This window comes from Microtus pennsylvanicus, chromosome 13, assembly GCF_037038515.1.
Source record: "Microtus pennsylvanicus isolate mMicPen1 chromosome 13, mMicPen1.hap1, whole genome shotgun sequence".
NCBI lineage: Eukaryota > Metazoa > Chordata > Mammalia > Rodentia > Cricetidae > Microtus > Microtus pennsylvanicus.
The window spans coordinates 44,043,951-44,065,064 of record NC_134591.1 but is presented as its reverse complement, the minus strand read 5'-3'; the positions used below and the strand labels follow the sequence as shown (position 1 = coordinate 44,065,064).

Genomic DNA, 21,114 nt, shown 5'->3' with positions numbered 1-21,114 from the left:
TCAGGAGGCTGACAGGAGACCTGTTGTGAATACGGGGCTATCCTGAGCTACATGAAATCCTGTGTCAAAAAAAAAAAAGGAAAGAAAGTGCACATAAACATTTGTTGTGACCACTTTTTATGTTTGCACAATAGGAGGTAGTGCTGTGCTGTTTCTGACTCAGGTCATTGTGCATCACTGGCCTGCCTGTGTAGGACGCTAGGGTCAGCAATAGCAGTGAGAGAATTATCACATGGGCATTTCTGTGCTGTGGATGTTAAAGTTCTTACCTGTTTTTTGCAGGTGACTCCACCTGCGGGCAGAGGGCTATCTATCATGGTTTGGGACTGACTGGCATTCCTATAGTTAATGTCAACAATAACTGCGCTACTGGTTCTACGGCTTTGTTTATGGCCCGGCAACTAATTCAAGGAGGTAAGGCATGTTTGCTTATTATTATTATTTAAGGTTGTAGTTTGTTTTGTGTATGGGTGTTTTGCTTGCTCATATATCTGTGCACCACATGCTGTGACCGCAGAGCCAAAAGAGGGCTTCAGATCTTCTGGGGCTGGAGTTACAGATGGTTGTGAGGCCCTTAACCACTGAGATGTCTCTCCAGCCCCAAGTGTTTGCTTATTGCTCTAATGTTCTTTTTAATTTTTTTTCTAAAATATGTGTTTGTTTGTGTGTCTGTGTCTGAACTCACCAAGGCACATGTGTTGAGGCCAGAGGATAACTTATAGAAGTTGGTTTCTTCTTCCACCATGTGGTTTCTGGGGAATAAACTCAGGTTGTGAGGCTTGGTGGCAAGTCCCTTCATCTGCAGAGCCATCTTCCTGGTTCTTGTTTCTTGTCCTTAAATAAATACGGGGTTAGTGTCCCCTTTTAATCACTTTGCTGAGTTGCCACCAGAGAGAGATTGCTTTATAACATACTAACATATAAAACATACTGCTTTTAAAAAGAACCTTTTATTATTTGTTTTTGTGGTATTGACAATGAAACCAAGGGCCTTGAGGACGCCAGGCAGACACTGTACCGCTAAGCAGTATTCCCCAGTGCCTCCCAAAGGCTTTATTGAAATCAAGTTCCCAAATCATGAAGTTTACTCTGATGAGGTGGTAGTCATATGTGCAGCCTTCATCACTGTGTATTTTAGAGCATTTCATCACCTGTAATGAAAACCTTGTTTCAGGTAGTAAGATCCCAGCTCCAGAGCATCAGCAGCTGGCGGTCCTTGTGTCTTCCCCACTGTGGGCTCTCACTCCTACCACCTGCTGTCTGTCTCTGTAAACTCATCTGTTCCTATCGGTGGCATCGTGTAATACATGCCTTTTGTCTGCTTTCACTCAATTTGTTGTTTAAAAGTTCATTCTTAGAGCACGTGTCAGTATCTTATCACCGTTTCTGGCCAAATGATATTCTACTTCATGGCTAAGCTGTATCTTATCTGTGTGTTCATCTTTTGATGGACATTATTGTTTATTTTTTTTGGCTGTTATGAATAACGATCCCATAAGCAGCATTATTTGTGCACAGTTTTTTTTTGGTAGCCAAATATTTTCGTGTGCGCGTGTCTATGTTTATATCTATATAAAGTATATGTTCATATGTACCATAGTCTCTGTTTCCAAATATACTGGGCCTTTTTATTGGATGCTCTTCTAGTCCACCGATCTGGTAATTGTTCCACTGCTTAGGGCTCTGAATTTTGTAGCTTGTAATCTTACTGCGTAAGCTGGTGCCCTTCAACCTCTTCTGGGGCTATGCCATCATATTGTTTGATAAAGTTGATGCCTCTCTTTCTCCTTCCTTGTTCTCTTTCTCTCTCCGTCCTCCCTCCCTACCGCCTCCCTATCTTTTTGTCTTTCCCTCCTTTTCTCTCTCTCTCCCTCTCTCTCTGTTGGTCAAGTGCACTCTCCAGCAGTTATTTCTTGTCATCTCTTGTTCTTCACTTGAACTTTAATATAATTTTTCACATGTCCTTTCCCTCAAACAATTCTTTTGAGATTTTATTTGGAAACCCCTTTATTTTTTTTATTTTTTTATTTTTTTTGGTTTTTCGAGACAGGGTTTCTCTGTGGCTTTGGAGCCTGTCCTGGAACTAGCTCTGTAGACCAGGCTGGTCTTGAACTCACAGAGATCCACCTGCCTCTGCCTCCCGAGTGCTAAGATTAAAGGCGTGCGCCACCATCGCCCGGCCTTGGAAACCCCTTTAAATTTTAATTAAAATCATAATTAAATTTAACATATTTTAAAAAATTACAGTAGCTTAATTTTTTTTATCTTCTATTATGTGTATGGGTGTTTTGTCTGCCTGTATGTCTGTGTACCAGGTGCATGGCTGGTGCCCATGGAGGCCAGAAAAGGTGTTGTATCTCCTGGAACTGGAATTACAGATGGTTGTGAGCCACCATGTGGGTGCTGGGAATTTGAACCTGGGTCCTCAGTGTTCTTAACTGCTGAGCCACCTCCCCAGCTGCTATAAATAACTTTTTTTTTTAAAAAAGGTTTATTATATATACAGTTTCTGCCTGCATGCACATCTGCAGGCCAGAAGAGAGCACCAGGTCTCATTATAGGTGGTTGTGAGTCACCATGTGGTTGTGGGAATTGAACTCAGGACCTTTGGAAGAACAGCCAGTGCTCTTAACCACTGAGCCATCTCTCCAGCCCCTGCTTTTGTATTTGTTTTTTTCACTGAAACATTTCACACCAATGGAAAATTTTATTAGTATAATGAGATTCAGGGAAGGAATTAAGCACTGTCTTGATTTTCTCAATAGGTAAAGGTATGTGCCATCAAGCCCAACAACTTGAGTTTGGTTCCTGGAACGCACATATGCACTGCTCAAGCTAACACAATAAGTGTGAAAAATAATTGTCACTGTCGTTTTTAAGTTATTAAACCTGAGGGGCTGAGAGACGACTGGGTAAAATGTTAGCTCTCCGAGTGTAAGGGTCTGAGTACAGATCCCTGTCACCCATGTAGAAAATCCAGTCTTAAAGGTAGCCAAGCACTACATAGTGATACCCTGTCCACAGGTATGGTGGCCTATACCAGCAATCCCAGTGCTGGGAAGGTGGAGACAGCAGGGTCCCTGGAGCTTTCTCTCTACCTAGAATAGGCAAAGCAGTGAGCTGCAGGTTCAGAGGGAGATCTGTCTCAAAAGCAAGGTGGGGAGTGATGGAGGGAAACCCTTACTGTTGACTTTTGGCCTCATGTACACACTAGTATGCATATCTGCATGTGCACCATACACAAACATAAGTATATACATATGCACAAATAAACAATTCTCTAGGGTTATGGTATGCTGTTGACAGAGGTTTCTGTCCCATCCGGTCCTGCAGCCATTCAGTCCCAAAGAAACACACAAAGGTCTACATTAATTATAAACTGGTTGGCCTATTAGCTCAGGCTTCTTGCCCATAATTCTTGTCTGTGTCAGCCACATGGCTTGGTACCTTTATCAGCGAGGCATTCTCATTTTGCTTCCTCTTGGTCTGGGTAACGACTGCAGACTGAGTCTTTCCTCTTCCCAGAATTCTTTCTTGTTGCCCAACTTCAACTTCCTGCCTGGTTGTCCCTCCTATGCTTCCTACCTGGCTACTGCCAATCAGTGTTTTATTAAAACAATACAAGTGACAGGGTACAAGACCATTTCATTTTCCCATAGTAATACGCATTTTTATTTCATGTAAATTATCTATCTATATTTTTGGGGAACACAATCTGTCTGTGTAGTCTTGGCTGTCCCAAAACTCACTCTTTAGGCCAGGCTGGCCTGGAACTCCCAGAGATCCACCTGCCTCTGTCTCCCAAACGCTGGGATTAAAGGTGTGCGCCACCATACCCAGAGTAGATTACTGTTTAGATTAAGGTATTTAATTGAACATTTTGTTGAGTACCTGGAAATTTGAAATTTCAATATAATTGCTTTTCCTTTAAGGTGTGGCAGACTGTGTGTTGGCTCTTGGGTTTGAGAAGATGGAGAAGGGATCACTTGGAATGAAAGTGAGTCTCGTTTATTATTGTTTCGGTGTTTTAACACTGTGAGAAAACTGTCTATCTGACCATCATAGAGCATGTCAGTAAGTAGCAGAGAACATGATTTGATGTTTTAAAAATACATATATTTTAAGATTTATTTGCTTTTGTTTCTTTGCACAAGCATGTGTGTGTGTGTGTGTGTGTATGTGTGTGTGTGTGTGTGTATGTGTGTGTGTGTGTTTCCATGCCATGTTGTGTGTATCTGTACGCCTGCTCAGGATTTGGACTTATTGGTTCTCCGAGTGTGGATGCAGCTAATGGAGCCTGAGGTACTTGAGTTCTCTCAAGTGCTGAGCCTTCTCTCCAGACCATGATTTGAAAGTTTATTTGATTATTACAGACAAGCCTCAGCCTCACTTTGTAGTTGAGGGTGCTCTTGAACTTCTAACTCTTCTCTCTGGGCAAGTTCCTTGGTATTTTAAGAAAAAACAGTTTGTTGTTTCTGTGTGCCGCCCCTAGGTAGTTCTCTGTGGAGAAGCTCCTGTTTGGCCTCTGTTCCGTGTTTATCCCATGTTACCTCCTTCAGATAACTTGGTACAACTATCCAGTTTTTGTAGGTTGCCATGCAGAAGCAACACTTCCTTCTAAGAGAAGTTTAGAGTTACTGTTTTGAGCAGGAGGGGCTGCCAACCTGCTGACCTGAGGTTGACCCTGGGAAACTTGTAGTAGAAAAAGAGAACTAGTTCCTGCAAGTTCTGCTCTGACCTACACACACACACACACACACACACACACACACACACACACACACACACACACACACGATAATCTCATGTCCACACCCACCCACCCCACATACTGAATAAAGAAGCTTTTTAAAGAAGGGATGCTTTCTTACAGAGAGCATCCGTCACGGGAGTACACTTTGCTAGTAAGTAACTGAGGAATTGAATTTTAAATTTAATTTTAACTAATTTAAGCTTAAATGAATACTCTGTTCCATTACTGAAAAAGTTTTGAGTGTATTTGGGATAACTTGGGCCCATAAATCTGTTTTTACAACTGTCATTTCATGAAATCTAAATATAACGTGTATTGAATACTCCCAATGAAAATTTACTTCTAAGCCAGGCGGTGGTGGCGCACGCCTTTAATCTCAGCACTTAGGAGGCAGAAACAGGCGGATCTTTGTGAGTTCGAGGCCTGCCTGGTCTATAAGAGCTAGTTCCAGGACAGGCTCCAGAGCCAAGAGAAACCCTGTCTTGAAAAACCAAGTAACAAATAAATAAATAAATAAATAGATAAATAAATAAATGATTTACTTCTACATTGGGATATGTCATAGGTGTAAAATATACACAGTTTTGTTGGTTTTTTTTTTGTTTTTTTTTTTTGTTTTTTTTTTTTGAGACAGGATTTCTCTGTGTAGTCCTGGTTGTCCTGGAATTCGCCTTGTAGACCAGACTGGCCTGGAACTCAGAGAGATCCCCTTGCCTCTGCCAAGTGCTGGGGTTAAAGGCACGTGATACCGTGTCTGATTTATACACACTCTTCTGAAGACTTAATTTGATAAAAGAATATAACTCAGGACGCAAACGGCAGTTGGATCTCTGTGAGTGCGAAGCCGCCTGGTTTACATAGTGAATTTCAGGATAGCTAAGAGCTCACCCCGTCTCAAAAAGTAAAATATCTCCTGTTTTTACATTGATTACTTGTTGAAATGAATATGAATATATAAAGCAAATAAGCTATATTTGAATTTTTCAGAATTATATTTGTGTATGTGTGTGCATATTGAGGTGGAGTGGGGAATGGTTAGGTGTAGGTTTACCATGGCCTGCTTGGAAGTCAGAGGAAAGCTTACAGGAATCACTTCTCTCCTTCCACTGTGAGGGTCCCAGGGATCAAACCCAGGTCGTTAGGCTTGGTGGCAAGTATCCCCAGGATACCACTTAAACAGATGAGCGATGGTGGGAAGTGGAGAGATCTAGTCAGCAAGGCCACAACGGGAAGAGGAACAGATATGAAGGATGCAGTCACCTCAAGTCCGTCTTCAGGGTGCTGCCAGGATCATTAGGTTTAAACGAGGGCAGAGGCACACATAATTAAACAGTCTGATCAGCATGTAGTCCTGTCCGTTGTTATTGTAGCTTGCATCTGTCCTGTAGTGTCATCTCAAGGGGCTTCAAACACAGCCTTAACATTTTTTTGTTGCATTTACCCCTGTTCCCCCATGTATGTATATGTGTGTGGGTGTGGGTGTGAGGGTGGGTGTGTACATGCCACGGTGCAGGTTTGGAAGTCAGGACAACCTCAGGCATCAGGTCCACGGTGCGTTCCAGGGGTTGAACTCAGGCCGTCAGACCCCAACTCTCCTCATCCTGATCGGCTGTGTTTCTGAAATCCCCAGTTACGCTCCTGCTTTTCCCTTCATTCCCATTGTCCGTCTGCCCTGAGTGTTCTTTCCTCCAGCCCTTCAGAGCCCCACTTAAGCTCTGGACTGCTGTCCTGAGCTCCAGCTTCCCACTCAGTGTTTCTGGTTTTATAGCATTATTATTTGCGTGGTAATTGAGTCTTACCATTTTCCTCTTTTCTCCCCTAATCTAAATGTCTGATGAGAAGAACCTTAAGCGACACACTCGTGCCTTTATTTCCTATGTCTTGAATAGTTACTGTTGAACAGTGGATAGTGAATGTTTGGTAAACATTTTTTTTTTTTTTTTAATTTACTGGGTGGAGAGATGGTCGGCAGTTAGGAGCACTGCCTGCTCTTCCAGAGACCTGCATCCGATTCCCAGCATCTTTATGGTGACTCAGAACTATCTGGGGCACCAGGCACACATGGTTCACAAGACATCCATGCAGCCAAAACATATATACAATAACAGAATATTTTTAAAACCTAGGAAAAAACTTAAATTCATGCGTATTTGTGTGTGTGTGTGTCCTTTTTTTTTTTTTTTTTTTGGTTTTTTCGAGACAGGGTTTCTCTGTGGCTTTGGAGCCTGTCCTGGAACTCGCTCTGTAGACCAGAGCTTTTTTTGTGTCGTTTTGAATGTCTTCTTCATCTGTCATGGCATGAAAGAGGAAGGAGTCAGAGGACAACTCGCAGGGAGTTGGTTCTCTTGTTCTACCATGTAGGTGCTGGGGATCACACTCAAAAGAATTAATAAGCCAAGCATGGTGGTCCGAGCACTGGGGAGGCAGAGGCAGTAGATCCCTGTGAGTTCTAGGCCAGTCTGGTCTACAAAGCGAGGTCCAGAGCAGCCAGGGCTGTGTGGAGAGACCCTTTCTCAAAACTAAAACAAAACCTGAGAGAAAGAAAAAATAATAAGCAAGGAAATATGTATATATTCTTGAGACAGAGTTGCATGTGTTCCAGACTGGCCTCTGACTCCTATGTAACTAAGGCTGATTTTAAACTCTTGACCCTCTGCCTCTACCTCCTGATCGTTGGCTTCTCATGTTTTCCTGTGACAAAGCATTTCTCAATGATTTTATTCACATAGACAATTTTTTTGTTTACTGTGCTCTCAAGATAGGAAAATGTCATTACAACAGCGTAAGTTGCAAGAAACAGTTTTATATCAGCTGCTCATTAAATTTTATTTTTTCTCTTTAAGTTTGGAGATCGGTCTAATCCAATTGACAAACATCTTGATGTCTTGATCAATAAGTATGGATTGTCTGCCCACCCAATTGCTCCACAGATGTTTGGAAGAGCTGGGAAGGAGCATATGGAAAAATATGGTATGTTAAAACAATCCTGTGTGTGTGTGTGGGGGGGGGTCACATGACTCTTTCACACGGATCACCTAAGAGCATCCTGCCTATTAGGATGCTTTTTAATGATTCATAACAGTTGCAAAGTAGCAATGAAATAATTTTATGGTTGGGGGTCACCACAGCACGAGGAACTGTATTAAAGGGTTGCAGCATTAGGAAGGCTGAGAACCACTGCTTTAGAGGTTGGGTATGGTGATACACGCCTTTAATTCCTGCATAGAGGCAGTTGGATCTGCTTGAGTTCAAGCCAGCCTGGTCCACATAGTGAGTTCCAGGCCAGCCAAGGATACATAGTGAGAGCCTTCCTCAAAATAACGGCAACAGCACCACCCTTTGGGCTTATTACTGGTTATATTTGTACAGTAAGAAACAGCAGGTATTTGTTAAGGACGCGGGAGGGACTGGAAGATATAAGACACAAATAAAATAGTTTTTCTTTATTTTTAATGTGTGTGGGTGTTTTGCCTGTGTGTTAGTCTGTGCATCACGTGCATGCCTGGTGCCCTTGGAGAAGAGAAGAAGGCATCAGATCCCCTGGAATTGGAGTTATAGGTTGTTATCCTATACATGGTGCTGGGGTTTTAACCTGAATGTTAGGCAAGCATTCTACCAACAGAGCTACACCCCCAGCCCTGCCAGGAGCTCTTTTGTGAGACACTAATCCTGTTCATGAAGGCCCTTCCCCCTAATACAAGCACCTTGGGGATTAGATTTCAACATGTGACTTTTGTTGGGGACATCAGCAGGCCATTCACTACCTCCCTCCACAGGCCCCATCTGCCAGTCATTGAGGCCGGTTTCAACCTTAGAGTTTAGGAGGGAGGATGATGTTAGAAATACCTTTGAGGTCCTTTGGTAATGTTACAGATGAGGGCTTAACATCTCATTGGGAAGTAGAGAGAGACCCTGGTGTATCCAGTTACTCACTGTGGAGCCAGGAGGGTCGTCGGAAGTTGTTCATGTGTTTGTGTTTCCGGTGCTGACACTGCAGCACCCTGCTCACACGGCCTCCACTTTCCCTCCTTCACAGCACTGGGGATTGAGTCCACCCAGCTTGGCTTTCAGTTTTGTTTATGAAAACATACAAACACGCTTATCTTAACTAATAATAGCAGAAAAACATGAATGCCATCTTGATAATACCCTCTCTCCAGTTATGTTAAGCTTGGTAACACAGGCAGGCAGGGTAAAGGAACTCGGAACTGTTAGATGTTGCTAGTGGACATGAAATGGGACTCTCGGAATGCCTCTCCCATGAGTCATCTCCTGACTTTACATGCCGGTGTGTGGAAGATGTTTCTGTGTGTGTGATATCATAGCACGGTATTTAGTAGAGCACTGGGTTAAGTAATCAGCTTGGGTGGTTTTTAAATAATCTATTCTGCAAATAAAGTTGTAAGGAGTTTTGCAACAAATGTGACGATTAAAGAGACCTTAAATTTTCTTGCTTTCTAGATAATGAAAGTGACCAGATTACGGTTTTGTTTATTTATTATTCTTTGTATGCACATGTGAGCGTGAGTGTGGGCGGACCACTTTTGGGAGTCAGTTTTCACACTCAACCATGTCAAGGCAGGGTCTCTCTTCTTGCTTCTGCCCCTCACTGTGTACTGCAGCAGGCTAGCGGTCCTTGGGTTTGCAGGTTATTCTCCTGCCTCCGTTTCTGCCCTGTGCTATGTACTGCAGGCTGGCAGTCCTTGGCCTTGCAGGTGATTCTCCTGCCTCCATCTCCATCTCTGCTCTGAGCTGTGTACTGCAGGCTAGCGGTCCTTGGGTTTGCAAGTGATTCTCCTGCTTCTGTCTCCAGTCTCTCATAGGTCTGTTGTGATTACAGATATGCTTCTGCTTCTGGGTTTTTAACGAGGTTCTGCATATCAAACTCAGGTCATGAGACTTGCGTGGCAAGCTCTCAGATCCACAGAGTCATCTCCCTGGCCCATAATTGAAATTGTTCATGGTTGTCAGTTGAGAGACTATCAGTTTTGAAGGATACTGGGATTCACTTTGAGACTTAGGGGCTTATAGAGTTGTTGATCTAGTACTTTTCTTTCCTTTGCGTTTTTGTTTTTTGAGACAGGATTTCTCTGTATAGCCCTGGCTGTCCTGGAACTCACTCTGTAGACCAGGTTGGCCTCGAACTCAGAGATCCACCTGCCTCTGCCTCCTGAGTGCTGGGATTAAAGGTATGTGCCACTATTGCCTGGCAGTTTTCATACTTGTTTTGAAATAATTTCAGACTTCATGACAGTGTTTCACAAAATAGTACAAAAAATTCCTAATACATTTTCTAGATTATTTATGTTTTGCTATGCTTATTTTTTAGTATCTTTTATCTATATTATTGTGTTACTTAGATATTTGAGAGCAGGCCAGGAGTAGACACCCCAGGTTGGAGGGTGTCTGTGAGTTCAAGGCCAGCTTGATCTGCATAGTGAGTTTTAGACTAGCTAGGACTGCATAGTAAGACTCTGTTTTAAAAAAGAATAAATTACAGACTTTCACAGCTAACTTATAATAACCAAAATCAAGAAATGAATATAAAGATTCAGTCTCATATCAATAAAGCAAAATGTAAAAAAAAAAGAAATGAATATAAAGCCAAGCATATGTGTATGTCTGAGCTGTTGTAGGGGAATTGCTTGAGGCCAGGCCTCCTAAGCCAGCTTGGAGACCATAACAAGACCTCATCTTTCCCCACTTCAGGAAAAAATTAGTTATGCTAACATGGTACTGTTACCCAGACTGCACGGCGTACTTGTAATTCACCCATTTATCCCACAGATACCATTTTCCTGGCTCCAAAGCGCCTCATGATTTTGTTGTTTACTTTTCTTTAAAAATTTAAAAAATTTGCTGGGTGATGGTGATGAAGGCCTTTAATCTCAGCATTTGGGAGGTGGATCTATCTCTGAGGCCAGCCTGGTCTACAGAGCGAGTTCCAGGACAGGCTTTAAAGCTACACAGAGAAACCCTGTCTCAAAAAACAAAAGCAAAAGCAAAACCATAAACATAAACAAATAAATAATTTTACTTTGTATGTATGTTTGTGTGCATGTATGTCTGTGCGCCTCTTGCACAGAGACCAGAAGGGGGCGCTAGATCCCCTGAAACTGGAATTACAGATAGCCCAGAATTATAGAATTGAACCCAGGTCCTTGGAAGAATAGCTGGTGCTCTTAATGGCTGAGCCACCTCTCTAGCCCCCTGTTGTTTATTTTTCAATGTTTTATATGTTTTTATTTTTCTGAGAGAGGGTCTTATACAGCACAGGCTGGCCTAGAACTTCTGATCTTCCTGCCCCAGTGTCTTAAGCACCTACATTATAGGTGTGTCCTACCATGCCCTGCCATATCCCCTGCTCCCCGTTTTGGTTATGTTCATCAAGTTTGATGTTAATTTCTTCTGGTTTTAAACTTAGTCTGCACTAGTTAGACCTCATTTGCCACACTATAATCACATGAAAGGTTTTTTTTTTGGTTTTTCTTTTTTTTAATATTTATTTATTTATTATGTATACAATATTCTGTCTGTGTTTATGCCTGCAGGCTGGAAGAGGGCACCAGATCCCATTACAGATGGTTGTGAGCCACCATGTGGTTGCTGGGAATTGAACTCAGGACCTTTGGTAGAGCAGTGCTCTTAACCTCTGAGCCATCTCTCCAGCTCCCTTTCGGTTTTTTGAGACAGGGTTTCTCTGTAGCTTTTGGAGCCTGTCCTGGAACTAGCTCTTGTAGACCAGGCTGGCCTCAAACTCACAGAAATCCGCCTGCCTCTGCCTCCCAACTGCTGGGATTAAAGGCATGCACCACCACCACCAGGTGGAAGTTTTTTTTCTTTTCTTTTTTTTTTAATTTCTTGAGGTACTGGGGATTCTGGGCCTAGGCTAGTCAAGTGCCCATCACTGGGCCCTAACCCACTGGCCCAGGATGTTATACTTGCCTCATAATTGGCTCATAAAAAGATGATTAATTTTCACTTTTAATGCCCTGCCACCATTTGTGGGGCGTTGAGACTGCATGAAGAATTCTGTGTGACACTGTATGAATTCATTTTTTTTTGGTTGTCTGTGTGCTTGCTTGCTTGCTTGCTTGCTTGCTTGCTTGCTTCCTTCCTTCCTTCCTTCCTTCCTTTCTTTCTTCTTCTTCTTTTTGTGACTGGCTTTCAGGCGGGCCTCAAACTCAGAGATCTGCCTGCCTCTGCCTCCCGAGTGCTGGGATTAAAGGTGTGTGCCACCATTGCCTGGCCCATTCCTTCCTTGTCCTTTGTTCTTTACTCTTTCCTTTCTCCCCCCTCTCTTTTCCTTTTATTCCCTCCCCTTCTTCTCCCTCCCCTCCCCTCCCCTTTTCTTTTGAGACAAGGTTTAATGTAGCCCACCTAGTCTGGCCTCTAGTTCTTTTTTTGTTTTGTTTTGTATTTTTGTTTTTGTTTTTTTTTTTGAGACAGGGCTTCTCTATGTAGCTTTGGAACCTGTCCTGCTTCTCTCTGTAAACCAGGCTGGCCTCAAACTCACAGAGATCCTCCTGCCTCTGCCTCCCGAGTGCTGGGATTACCCAGCCTGGCCTCTACTCTTAAAGTAGCTGAGGATGACCTTGAACTCCTGATCATCCCACTGTCTCCTAAATGCTGGGATTAGAGGCTTGTGTCACCACATTGGTTTTTAAAGATTTATTTATTTATTATGTATACAGTGTTTTACCTGCATGTATGCCTGCAGGCCAGAAGATACCATTACAGATGGTTGCGAGTCACTATGTGGTTGCTGGGAATTGAACTCAGGACCTCTGGAAGAGCAGCCAGTGCTCTTAACCGCTGAGCTACCTCTCCAGCCCCATCACATCGTTTTTGTGGTGCTTGGGATTGAACTCAGGGTCTCCTGCATGCTAGATCCTTACCATCTGATCTACATCCTCAGCCTCATTTTCTGTATTTCTTTTAGGCTAAATATTCTATTTTCAATGGTTTCAATTTTAGTAAATCTCTATTTCTCCAAGAAATTACCATTTCACTTAGATTTTCAAGTCAGCTTGATTAGGACTCTAAAAAGTAATGTCTATTATTTATTGACTGATTTAAAGAATCATTTATAAAGTTTTTTTTTTCTAGAGGCCTAGGAGGATGGCTCAGATAAGAGCACTTGCTTGCAAGCTTAAGGACTTGAGTTCAAATCCCTAGGACCCCACGTGACACACAAATACAGCAGGCACACGTGACACACAAATACAGCATGCACACATCACACACAAATACAGCATACACACATGACACACAAATACAGCACACACATCAGACACAAATACAGCAGGCACACATGACACACAAATACAGCATACACACATCACACACAAATACAGCATGCACACATCACACACAAATACAGCATGCACACATCACACACAAATACAGCGTACACACATCACACACAAATACAACATGCACACATCACACACAAATACAGTGTATACACATCACACACAAATACAGCATGCACACATGACACACAAATACAGCGTACACACACCACACACAAATACAGTGTATACACATCACACACAAATACAGCATACACACATCACACACAAATACAACATGCACACATCACACACAAATACAACATGCACACATCAGACACAAATACAGCGTACACACATCACACACAAATACAGCGTACACACATCACACACAAATACAACATGCACACATCAGACACAAATACAGCATACACACATCACACACAAATACAGCGTACACACATCACACACAAATACAGCGTACACACATCACACACAAATACAGCATACACACATCACACACAAATACAGCATACACACATCACACACAAATACAGCATGCACACATCACACACAAATACAACGTGCACACATCACACACAAATACAGTGTATACACATCACACACAAATACAGCATACACACATCACACACAAATACAGCATGCACATCAGACACAAATACAGCATACACACATCACACACAAATACAGCGTACACACATCACACACAAATACAGCGTACACACATCACACACAAATACAGCGTGCACACATCACACACAAATACAACATGCACACATCAGACACAAATACAGCGTACACACATCACACACAAATACAGCATGCACACATCACACACAAATACAGCATGCACACATCACACACAAATACAGCATACACACATCACACACAAATACAGCATACACACATCACACACAAATACAGCGTACACACATCACACACAAATACAGCATACACACACCACACACAAATACAGCGTACACACATGCACATGCAAATAAATAAAAATTTAAAAATAAGTTCTTTATTTCTATTATAGAAACTTTTTTATCTGCATGTTCACACCTGGGGAGGGCGTTGTTCTTGTCCCATGATGGGTTTGAGCGACCATTAGCACCTCCTGTCTCTCCTCTGCACTGTTTTCCTTCAGGATGCTCTTGTTACCCAAAGGTCTGTGGTTGGGATTTGGCATTTGTGTGTATGAGGTTTGGGCATCGCTGCTCTTCTGGTTTTGCTAATTATATGGTACTGTTCACTCATGTTTTCCTTCTCGTTTGTGTTAGTTTTGGAGGCTATAGACTCCATTGGCCTTGGAAGTATCAGCTTCCATTGGCCTTGGAAATCCTTGTACTGGTGTGTTTTAAAACTCACATGTTTTTTTTTTAAAGTTTTATATTACTTGGGATAGCTTAATAATTTTCTAGTCTAAATTTTGAAATAGTTGAATTTGGTTTTGTGTTGACAGGGTCTACCCTGTAGCCTGGGCTGGCCTGGAGCTCACTGTGTAACCCAGGCTAGCCTGGACTTTATGTAGTTCTCCCTGCGTCACTCTCTCTGGAGTGCTGAGATTACAGGAATGAATTTTGCTCTCTCTCTCTCTCTCTCTCTCTCTCTCTCTCTCTCTCTCTCTCTCCCCCTCCCTCCCTCCCTCCCTCCCTCCCTCCCTCCCTCTGGAGTGCTGAGGTCACAGGCATGAACTTTGCTCTCTCTCTGGAGTGCTGAGGTCACAGGCAGAGCCTCTCTCTCTCTCTCTCTCTCTCTCTCTCTCTCTCTCTCTCTCTCTCTCTCTCTCCTCTCTCTCTCATGCTGAGATTACAGGCATGAGCCACACTTTTTAGAATTTTAGAATTTAACTTCACAGAGTCGGCGGCAGCCTTTTGTGGTTTTATAATTTGATTCTAGGGGATTGGAATCTTTTTATATTAAGTATATTCTTTGAACATCCAAAAAAATTTTTTTTTTTTTTGGTTTTTCGAGACATGGTTTCTCTGTGGCTTTGGAGCCTGTCCTGGAGCTAGCTCTGTAGACCAGACTGGTCTCGAACTCACAGAGCTCCGCCTGCCTCTGCCTCCAAAAAATTTTTAAGGGAACATTTTTTATGGGGTGGGGTTCATGAGTTAAAGATGACCTTGAATGCCTGACCTTAAGAAATACGTGGTAAGTGATCAGCAGAATCCTTTTCTAGGGGATGATCATTTATATGTGAAATTGGATTCTGTGGAAAGCCATAAAACCCTGTATTGAGAACAAAATAAAACAAAGAACAATCAACCAAAAAAAAACCCAAACCCAATCAGAAACAACAGCAACAAATCCTCAAGTCTGTCTCCCTGTAGTTTTTTTTCCCAATCATTTATTTTTATTTCATTTGCACTGGTGTTTTGCCTCCTTGTATGTCTGTGTGAGGGTGTCAGACCTTAGAGTTACAGACAGTTGTGAGCAGCCATGTGGGTGCTGGGAATTGAACCCAGGTCCTCTGGAAGAACAGCCAGTGCTTTTAACTGCTGAGCCATCCCTCCAACCCCCTTCCTAGAGTTTCTACCCACAGTCTTTATTTTATTTTATTTTATTTTATTTTGAGACAGGATCTCATTGCATAGCCTTGGGTGACTACCTCTACCTCTCTACCTCTACCTCTCTACAGGTGACTATGTAAGACCTGGCTTCAAACTCACAGTGCTTGCTGCTGTCTCCTGACTACTGAGATTAAAGGCATAGGCCACAGCATCTGCTGCTGTGTCCTGAGTACTGAGATTGAAGGCATAGGCCACAGCATCTGCTGCTGTGTCCAGAGTACTGAGATTGAAGGCATAGACCACAGCATCTGCTGCTGTGTCCAGAGTACTGAGATTGAAGGCATAGACCACAGCATCTGCTGCTGTGTCCAGAGTACTGAGATTGAAGGCATAGACCACAGCATCTGCTGCTGTGTCCAGAGTACTGAGATTGAAGGCATAGGCCACAGCATCTGCTGCTGTGTCCAGAGTACTGAGATTGAAGGCATAGACCATAGCATCTGCTGCTGTGTCCAGAGTACTGAGATTGAAGACATAGGCCACAGCATCTGGCCCTGCTTATTTTATATTTTGAGACAGGGTTCAGTGTAGTCCAGGCTGGCCTTACATCTTGATCCTCCTTGCTCCCTCTTCCTGTGTGTTGGGATTACAGGTGTTTGGCAACAGTCCTTGAAAACAGCGCAAGTCCTGTACTGTGCCCACAAACCTCTGATACACCACACCGCTACAGCTCACCCAGTCTGTAGTTAAATAGAATCTGTTCAGTTGTTTCCTTTGCCCTGCTTGTTTGAGGTTAAAAATAGAACTGGAAGCCATCACGGGTGGCACAACCTTTGATCCCAGCACTCTGGAGGCAAAGGCAGGTGGATCTCTGTGAGTTCCAAGCCAGCCAAAGGCTTAACAGTGAGACCCTGTCTCAAAATACAAAACAAAACAAAACGAAACAAAACAAAAAAACCCCAAAGATCTGGAAAACATCTATGATCCACTGGCTGTAACTTTTCTAAAGCCCCTTCTGCTGTATCATAAAGGTTTGGGGGTTGTTTGTCAGCCGTAGAGTCGTACACCCACTCACTCTGGGGCTTGGGAATGTCTGGCAGGCACTGGGTCATTGCTGGCAATACTCTCCAGCTAAGCACTATGGCTCCAGACTGTATTTCCTAGTTTTTGAAACTGAATCCTATTTATACTAAATAGAACAGACAGTTGGAAGTGTTTTTATCTCATATGTCTCTTGAGTCATTTTGTGAAATGCTCAGATTTAATTATAGCAAATCATATGAGTGATTGCTCTCTTTAACCCTGATACCAGGGCAAGAGAAACTATGGAAATATTTAGCAAAACACTGAGTTCCACTGTGACATTTGATAATGAGCTGAAGAAAACAACGCACTGATTGATGTCTGCTTTCTCTGCAGGAACAAAAGTTGAACAGTTTGCAAAAATTGGATGGAAAAATCACAAACACTCAGTTAATAACCCGTAAGTACTTCAGAGCTATGACATGAAAATCTGGTCTCTCCTACTGTGTAATATGCAGTTGTATACTTGGACAACAAATGCAAGATCTCAAAGATATTAGCTTGGATGTTTATTATTTTCTATAAAAGAAAGGCTTGTGCTCAAAGCATACATTGTCTGCTTTTTCCATTCTAGTTCTTGGCTTACTTATACTTAAAATACCATTAAAGCTTAATGGTTCTTTTTAAACTTATTTATGTTCTGAAGGTTGTTTGTTTGTTTGTTTTTGGAGAGGGAGGTCGAGTTTGAGAGAGTAGCCCTAGCTAGCCTCCAGTTTGTGGCAGTCCTTCTGCATCGAATGGTTTGTCCCACCTGGCTTTAATGATTCTTTTAAATAAGAATAACAGTGACAGATGCTAAAATATTTGCTTGGGGCGGATGGGCCAGGTTAGTGCTAGAGCTAGTGATTAGCTTGTATGAGGTTCTAGGTGCGTTTCTATGCACAACAAAAAAGATTGTAAAATGCGTATTAATTTTATAACTGAGATGAATTTCAGTCACTCTAGTGTTATTAACTTATTCTGGAAGAACAATATAATTATTTATATCCTAAAAGTAATCTGAAGAAAATGATATTGGATGTATTCAGATATATTGTCCCTCAGCAATCTCTGAATGCTTAGTGGTGGTGCAGTGCCTGGTTCACAGCATGAACTCACTGTTGTCCGCTGGGAACTGAACCGGTATCATATAACCAGAATCTCTGTGAAAACAATGCAAAACATGTTGAATCATTTCTTTGCCAGTAACACCATATCACAGATTGGATGAGTTAAAAAGAAAAGGAATTTATTTTGCCTTGTGGTTCTGAACATTGCAAGTCACAGAGTTCTCCATCTCTCAGTAGCCTTCTTTTCTTGGATAGGATTTTTCTGTGTATCCGTGGCTGTCCTGGAACTCATTCTGTAGACCAGATTGGCCTCTACCTCAGAGATCTGTCTGCCTCTGCCTCCCAAATGCTGGGATTAAAGATGTGCACCACCATGTCCATCTTGATAATGGCCTCTTACTGGCAGAAGTCTGAGGAGGTACAGGACATTGGATAGTGAGAGACTAGGGCCATGTGTGTAGATCTGTTTCTTCTAGTCTCTTGGACTTCTTGTAAAGCCCCCTGGACTCAATCATGAGGGCTCTCCCCTGATGACCTTGTCTAATCCAGGTCACCTCCCAAGGCCCCACGTCTGAACCCCCCCCATAGTCAGATTAGTTTTTCCCGCCTTTTCTTCTCTTCCTCCCCATGTCATCCTGAGAAGTGACAACCTTGTTCTTACTTATTTCTTCCTCCTCTATTACAAACTCCTTGAGGGCAAGAGTCTTTTCTCATCTTCATATCCTTAGAGCTTAGCACAGAGGGAATCAGAAAATTGTTTCTGAACTGTCTTTGCCACATTTACTAAATGTAAACCTTGACATGATAGGGGTGTTTTTGTCATTGCACGTTTGTCACAGTTCACGCTGCTGTCAGAGTTCTTCGGGCATGCCTCGTTCTGTCTTCTTCCTTTTGTGTAGCTGTAACAAAAGCGGTTTAAGGGAGATGTTACCTTGGCTCACACACAGTTCCAGGCCCATCGTTGCAGAGACTTTAGAGCTGATCCCTGTGCGTTCATTCATCCCTTTCTTCCTCCCAACCTGAGGTGGAATGTGATTGGCTGCTTTAAGCCTGCAGCCTTGACTTCTCTGCCGTGATGGATTACACCAGTGAGTTAGAGAAATCCTTTTCCCTCATTACTGCTGTCTGGTTATTTTATCATGGCTGCAGGAAAAGAAACTGAGACAGATTCCATCCCTAAGATCCAAGAGTCTTTTATAGAAAACCCAAGGCTATTGTGAAAGTCCTGGTGACTCCCATGGTTTATATGGTAAAGTCGGACTCCATTACCCTTTCCTCCTCTGTGGGGAGCATAAGGTTTTTGCACCCACAGAGCTCAGGGAAACCAGGAATTTTAAGCACCCAGGATTGCCGTGTCAAAGGAAAAGCTGTAGAACCTGTCTTTTCAGAAGGCCAGGAACTGGAGGTGAGAAAAACCCTGGAAATCTGTGATACCTGTTGGGCCGTGATATATCAAAGTCCTACCACCAGGACGTGAGGTGGCTAGTGATCTAAAGGATCTCTACACTACCTGTACAGCCAGGGGCTCCCCCAAGCACCCACAACAAGGACCAGAGGTGGCCAATAGCCCAGACGACCTCTGTATTATCTGTATGACCAAGACTGTGCCAGACCCTCCCTTAGACCCTTAAACTAATACAGGTCGTTTAGCTCTAGAACCCATCTTCTTGGAAGAAATGGCATCTGCCTTAAGTTGTTTCAACATAGTTATTGCCTCCTTGTGCCCCAGGAATACGGTTACACCTGAAACCTTTTCCTAATGATATTGTGTTTAAGTATGCTGGCAATAAACTGCCTGGCATCAGACTTCCTAGAAGTTGATCCAGTCTGACAGGTGAGTCAGGCTGAACTGATTTTTCATTCTCACCTCGTTTCCCTGCCTGCCCTGACTCCTGCCGGGACCTCCTCACTTCTCTTTCTTCTTCCTCCTCCTCTTCTTTCTTCTTCTCTTCCACTTCTCTTCTCCCATTCTGTTTCTTTTTTTCTTTCTTCTTCTTCTTCTTCTTCTTTTTTTTTTTTTAAGACAGGGTTTCTCTGTAGCTATGGAGCCTGTCCTGGAACTAGCTCTTGTAGACCAGGCTGACTTCGAACTCACAGAGATCCACCTGCCTCTGCCTCCCGAGTGCTGGGATTAAAGGCGTGCGCCACCACTGCCCAGCTTCCCATTCTGCCCATTATGTTTCCAGCAGTGTACTTGGGACAGAGTTAGCATCAGAGGAAATGCTGGCAGTGAGTAGCAGAGCTGAGGCCTGTAAAGCTGCGTACAATTGATCCCTTGCCCTTAGTCCCTGGAGAGCTGTAAGGGTCCTTCTGATTTCCTGGAATGTTGAGGAATTAACAACACTGCACTTTCCTGGCATTGGAACTTCAAAAGGCAGTTTTGGCTTCTTCTAGACTGAAGTAGGAGGATCAGGAGTACAAGGTCAGTCACACTCAGTTACGTGTCTAGTTTGAGGCAGCCTCCAAAAGAAAAAACCAAACCAAACTCAACCCCTATTTTTGAGCATATTCCCACACAGTATAAGACTAGTGAAAGGCCGCGAGGATCTGTGGTAAGTAGAAAGGACTGGGGCTAGCCTACGCCACCTGCACCTTTGCACTTAGGTCTGATGGTTCCCTTGGTTGGCTCCACTTCAATGTCCTACAGGTTCTTCAGAGTCTACTCTAAATTTGTCACCTCCCTCAACCCTGGCTTTCCTTCCTTGTTCTTTATCATGGTCACTGACATCAACAAGTACCTCATTATCTAAGGAAGCCAGAACATCCTCGCGTCTACCTCCCATGGCGTCTGTTCTGTGTGCAGCTGGGATGAACTCACAGGTTCTGCCTCCTTACTGACTGTCTTTGGAATTTATCCCTTTTCTCTGTCCTTCACTTCCAGTTTCCCACACCAGGCCCTTTCCTTTCTGGCCCTAACTAATTGCCCCATCTCTTTGCCAAATTGCTTTCTGTGATATCATTTTCTATCCCTTTTACATACCAAGTTTTCCTGATGAAATATGGATCTTACTGTGCCATAAGCCCAGTTTAGTATCCTGTTCCTCACTGTTTTTAGTGTGAGATATGACCATCAAAAAATGGGCTTTTCTGCTCTAATCCTGGGTCATTCTCCTGCCCACCTTTCCGTCCTGCCTCCTCACCCCTCCCAGACTCCAAGCCCTCCTGCCTGTCTTGATGGCCTTTTTCCCCGCCGCAGGCTGCTTTTCCACCGCAGGCTGCTTTGCATCTGCTGTCTCTCCTGCCAGGAATCCACCCCCCTTTTGTTAGTTTTGGGACGTCTGGGTTTAATGCACAGCTGTGTGCTCCTATACCACCCACATAGCATTTTTGTCATAGCATGTATTGTAAACATTAGAACAGAATGTATTTCTTTACTGTGGAATCATACAGGATTCCTT

The 21,114-nt window shown here is 43.1% G+C and overlaps 1 protein-coding gene across 1 annotated transcript in view; it reads left to right on the top strand.

The window, feature by feature from the left end:
- The window catches only part of Scp2 (sterol carrier protein 2), an 83,301-nt gene that overhangs the window by 12,681 nt on the left and 49,506 nt on the right, over positions 1–21,114 (top strand). Inside the window, exons 4-7 of the mRNA XM_075944906.1 lie at positions 283–414; positions 3,933–3,997; positions 7,597–7,723; positions 17,004–17,067. Of these exons, the coding sequence (XP_075801021.1) occupies positions 283–414; positions 3,933–3,997; positions 7,597–7,723; positions 17,004–17,067 (388 nt within the window). The remainder of the gene's footprint in view (positions 1–282; positions 415–3,932; positions 3,998–7,596; positions 7,724–17,003; positions 17,068–21,114) is intronic.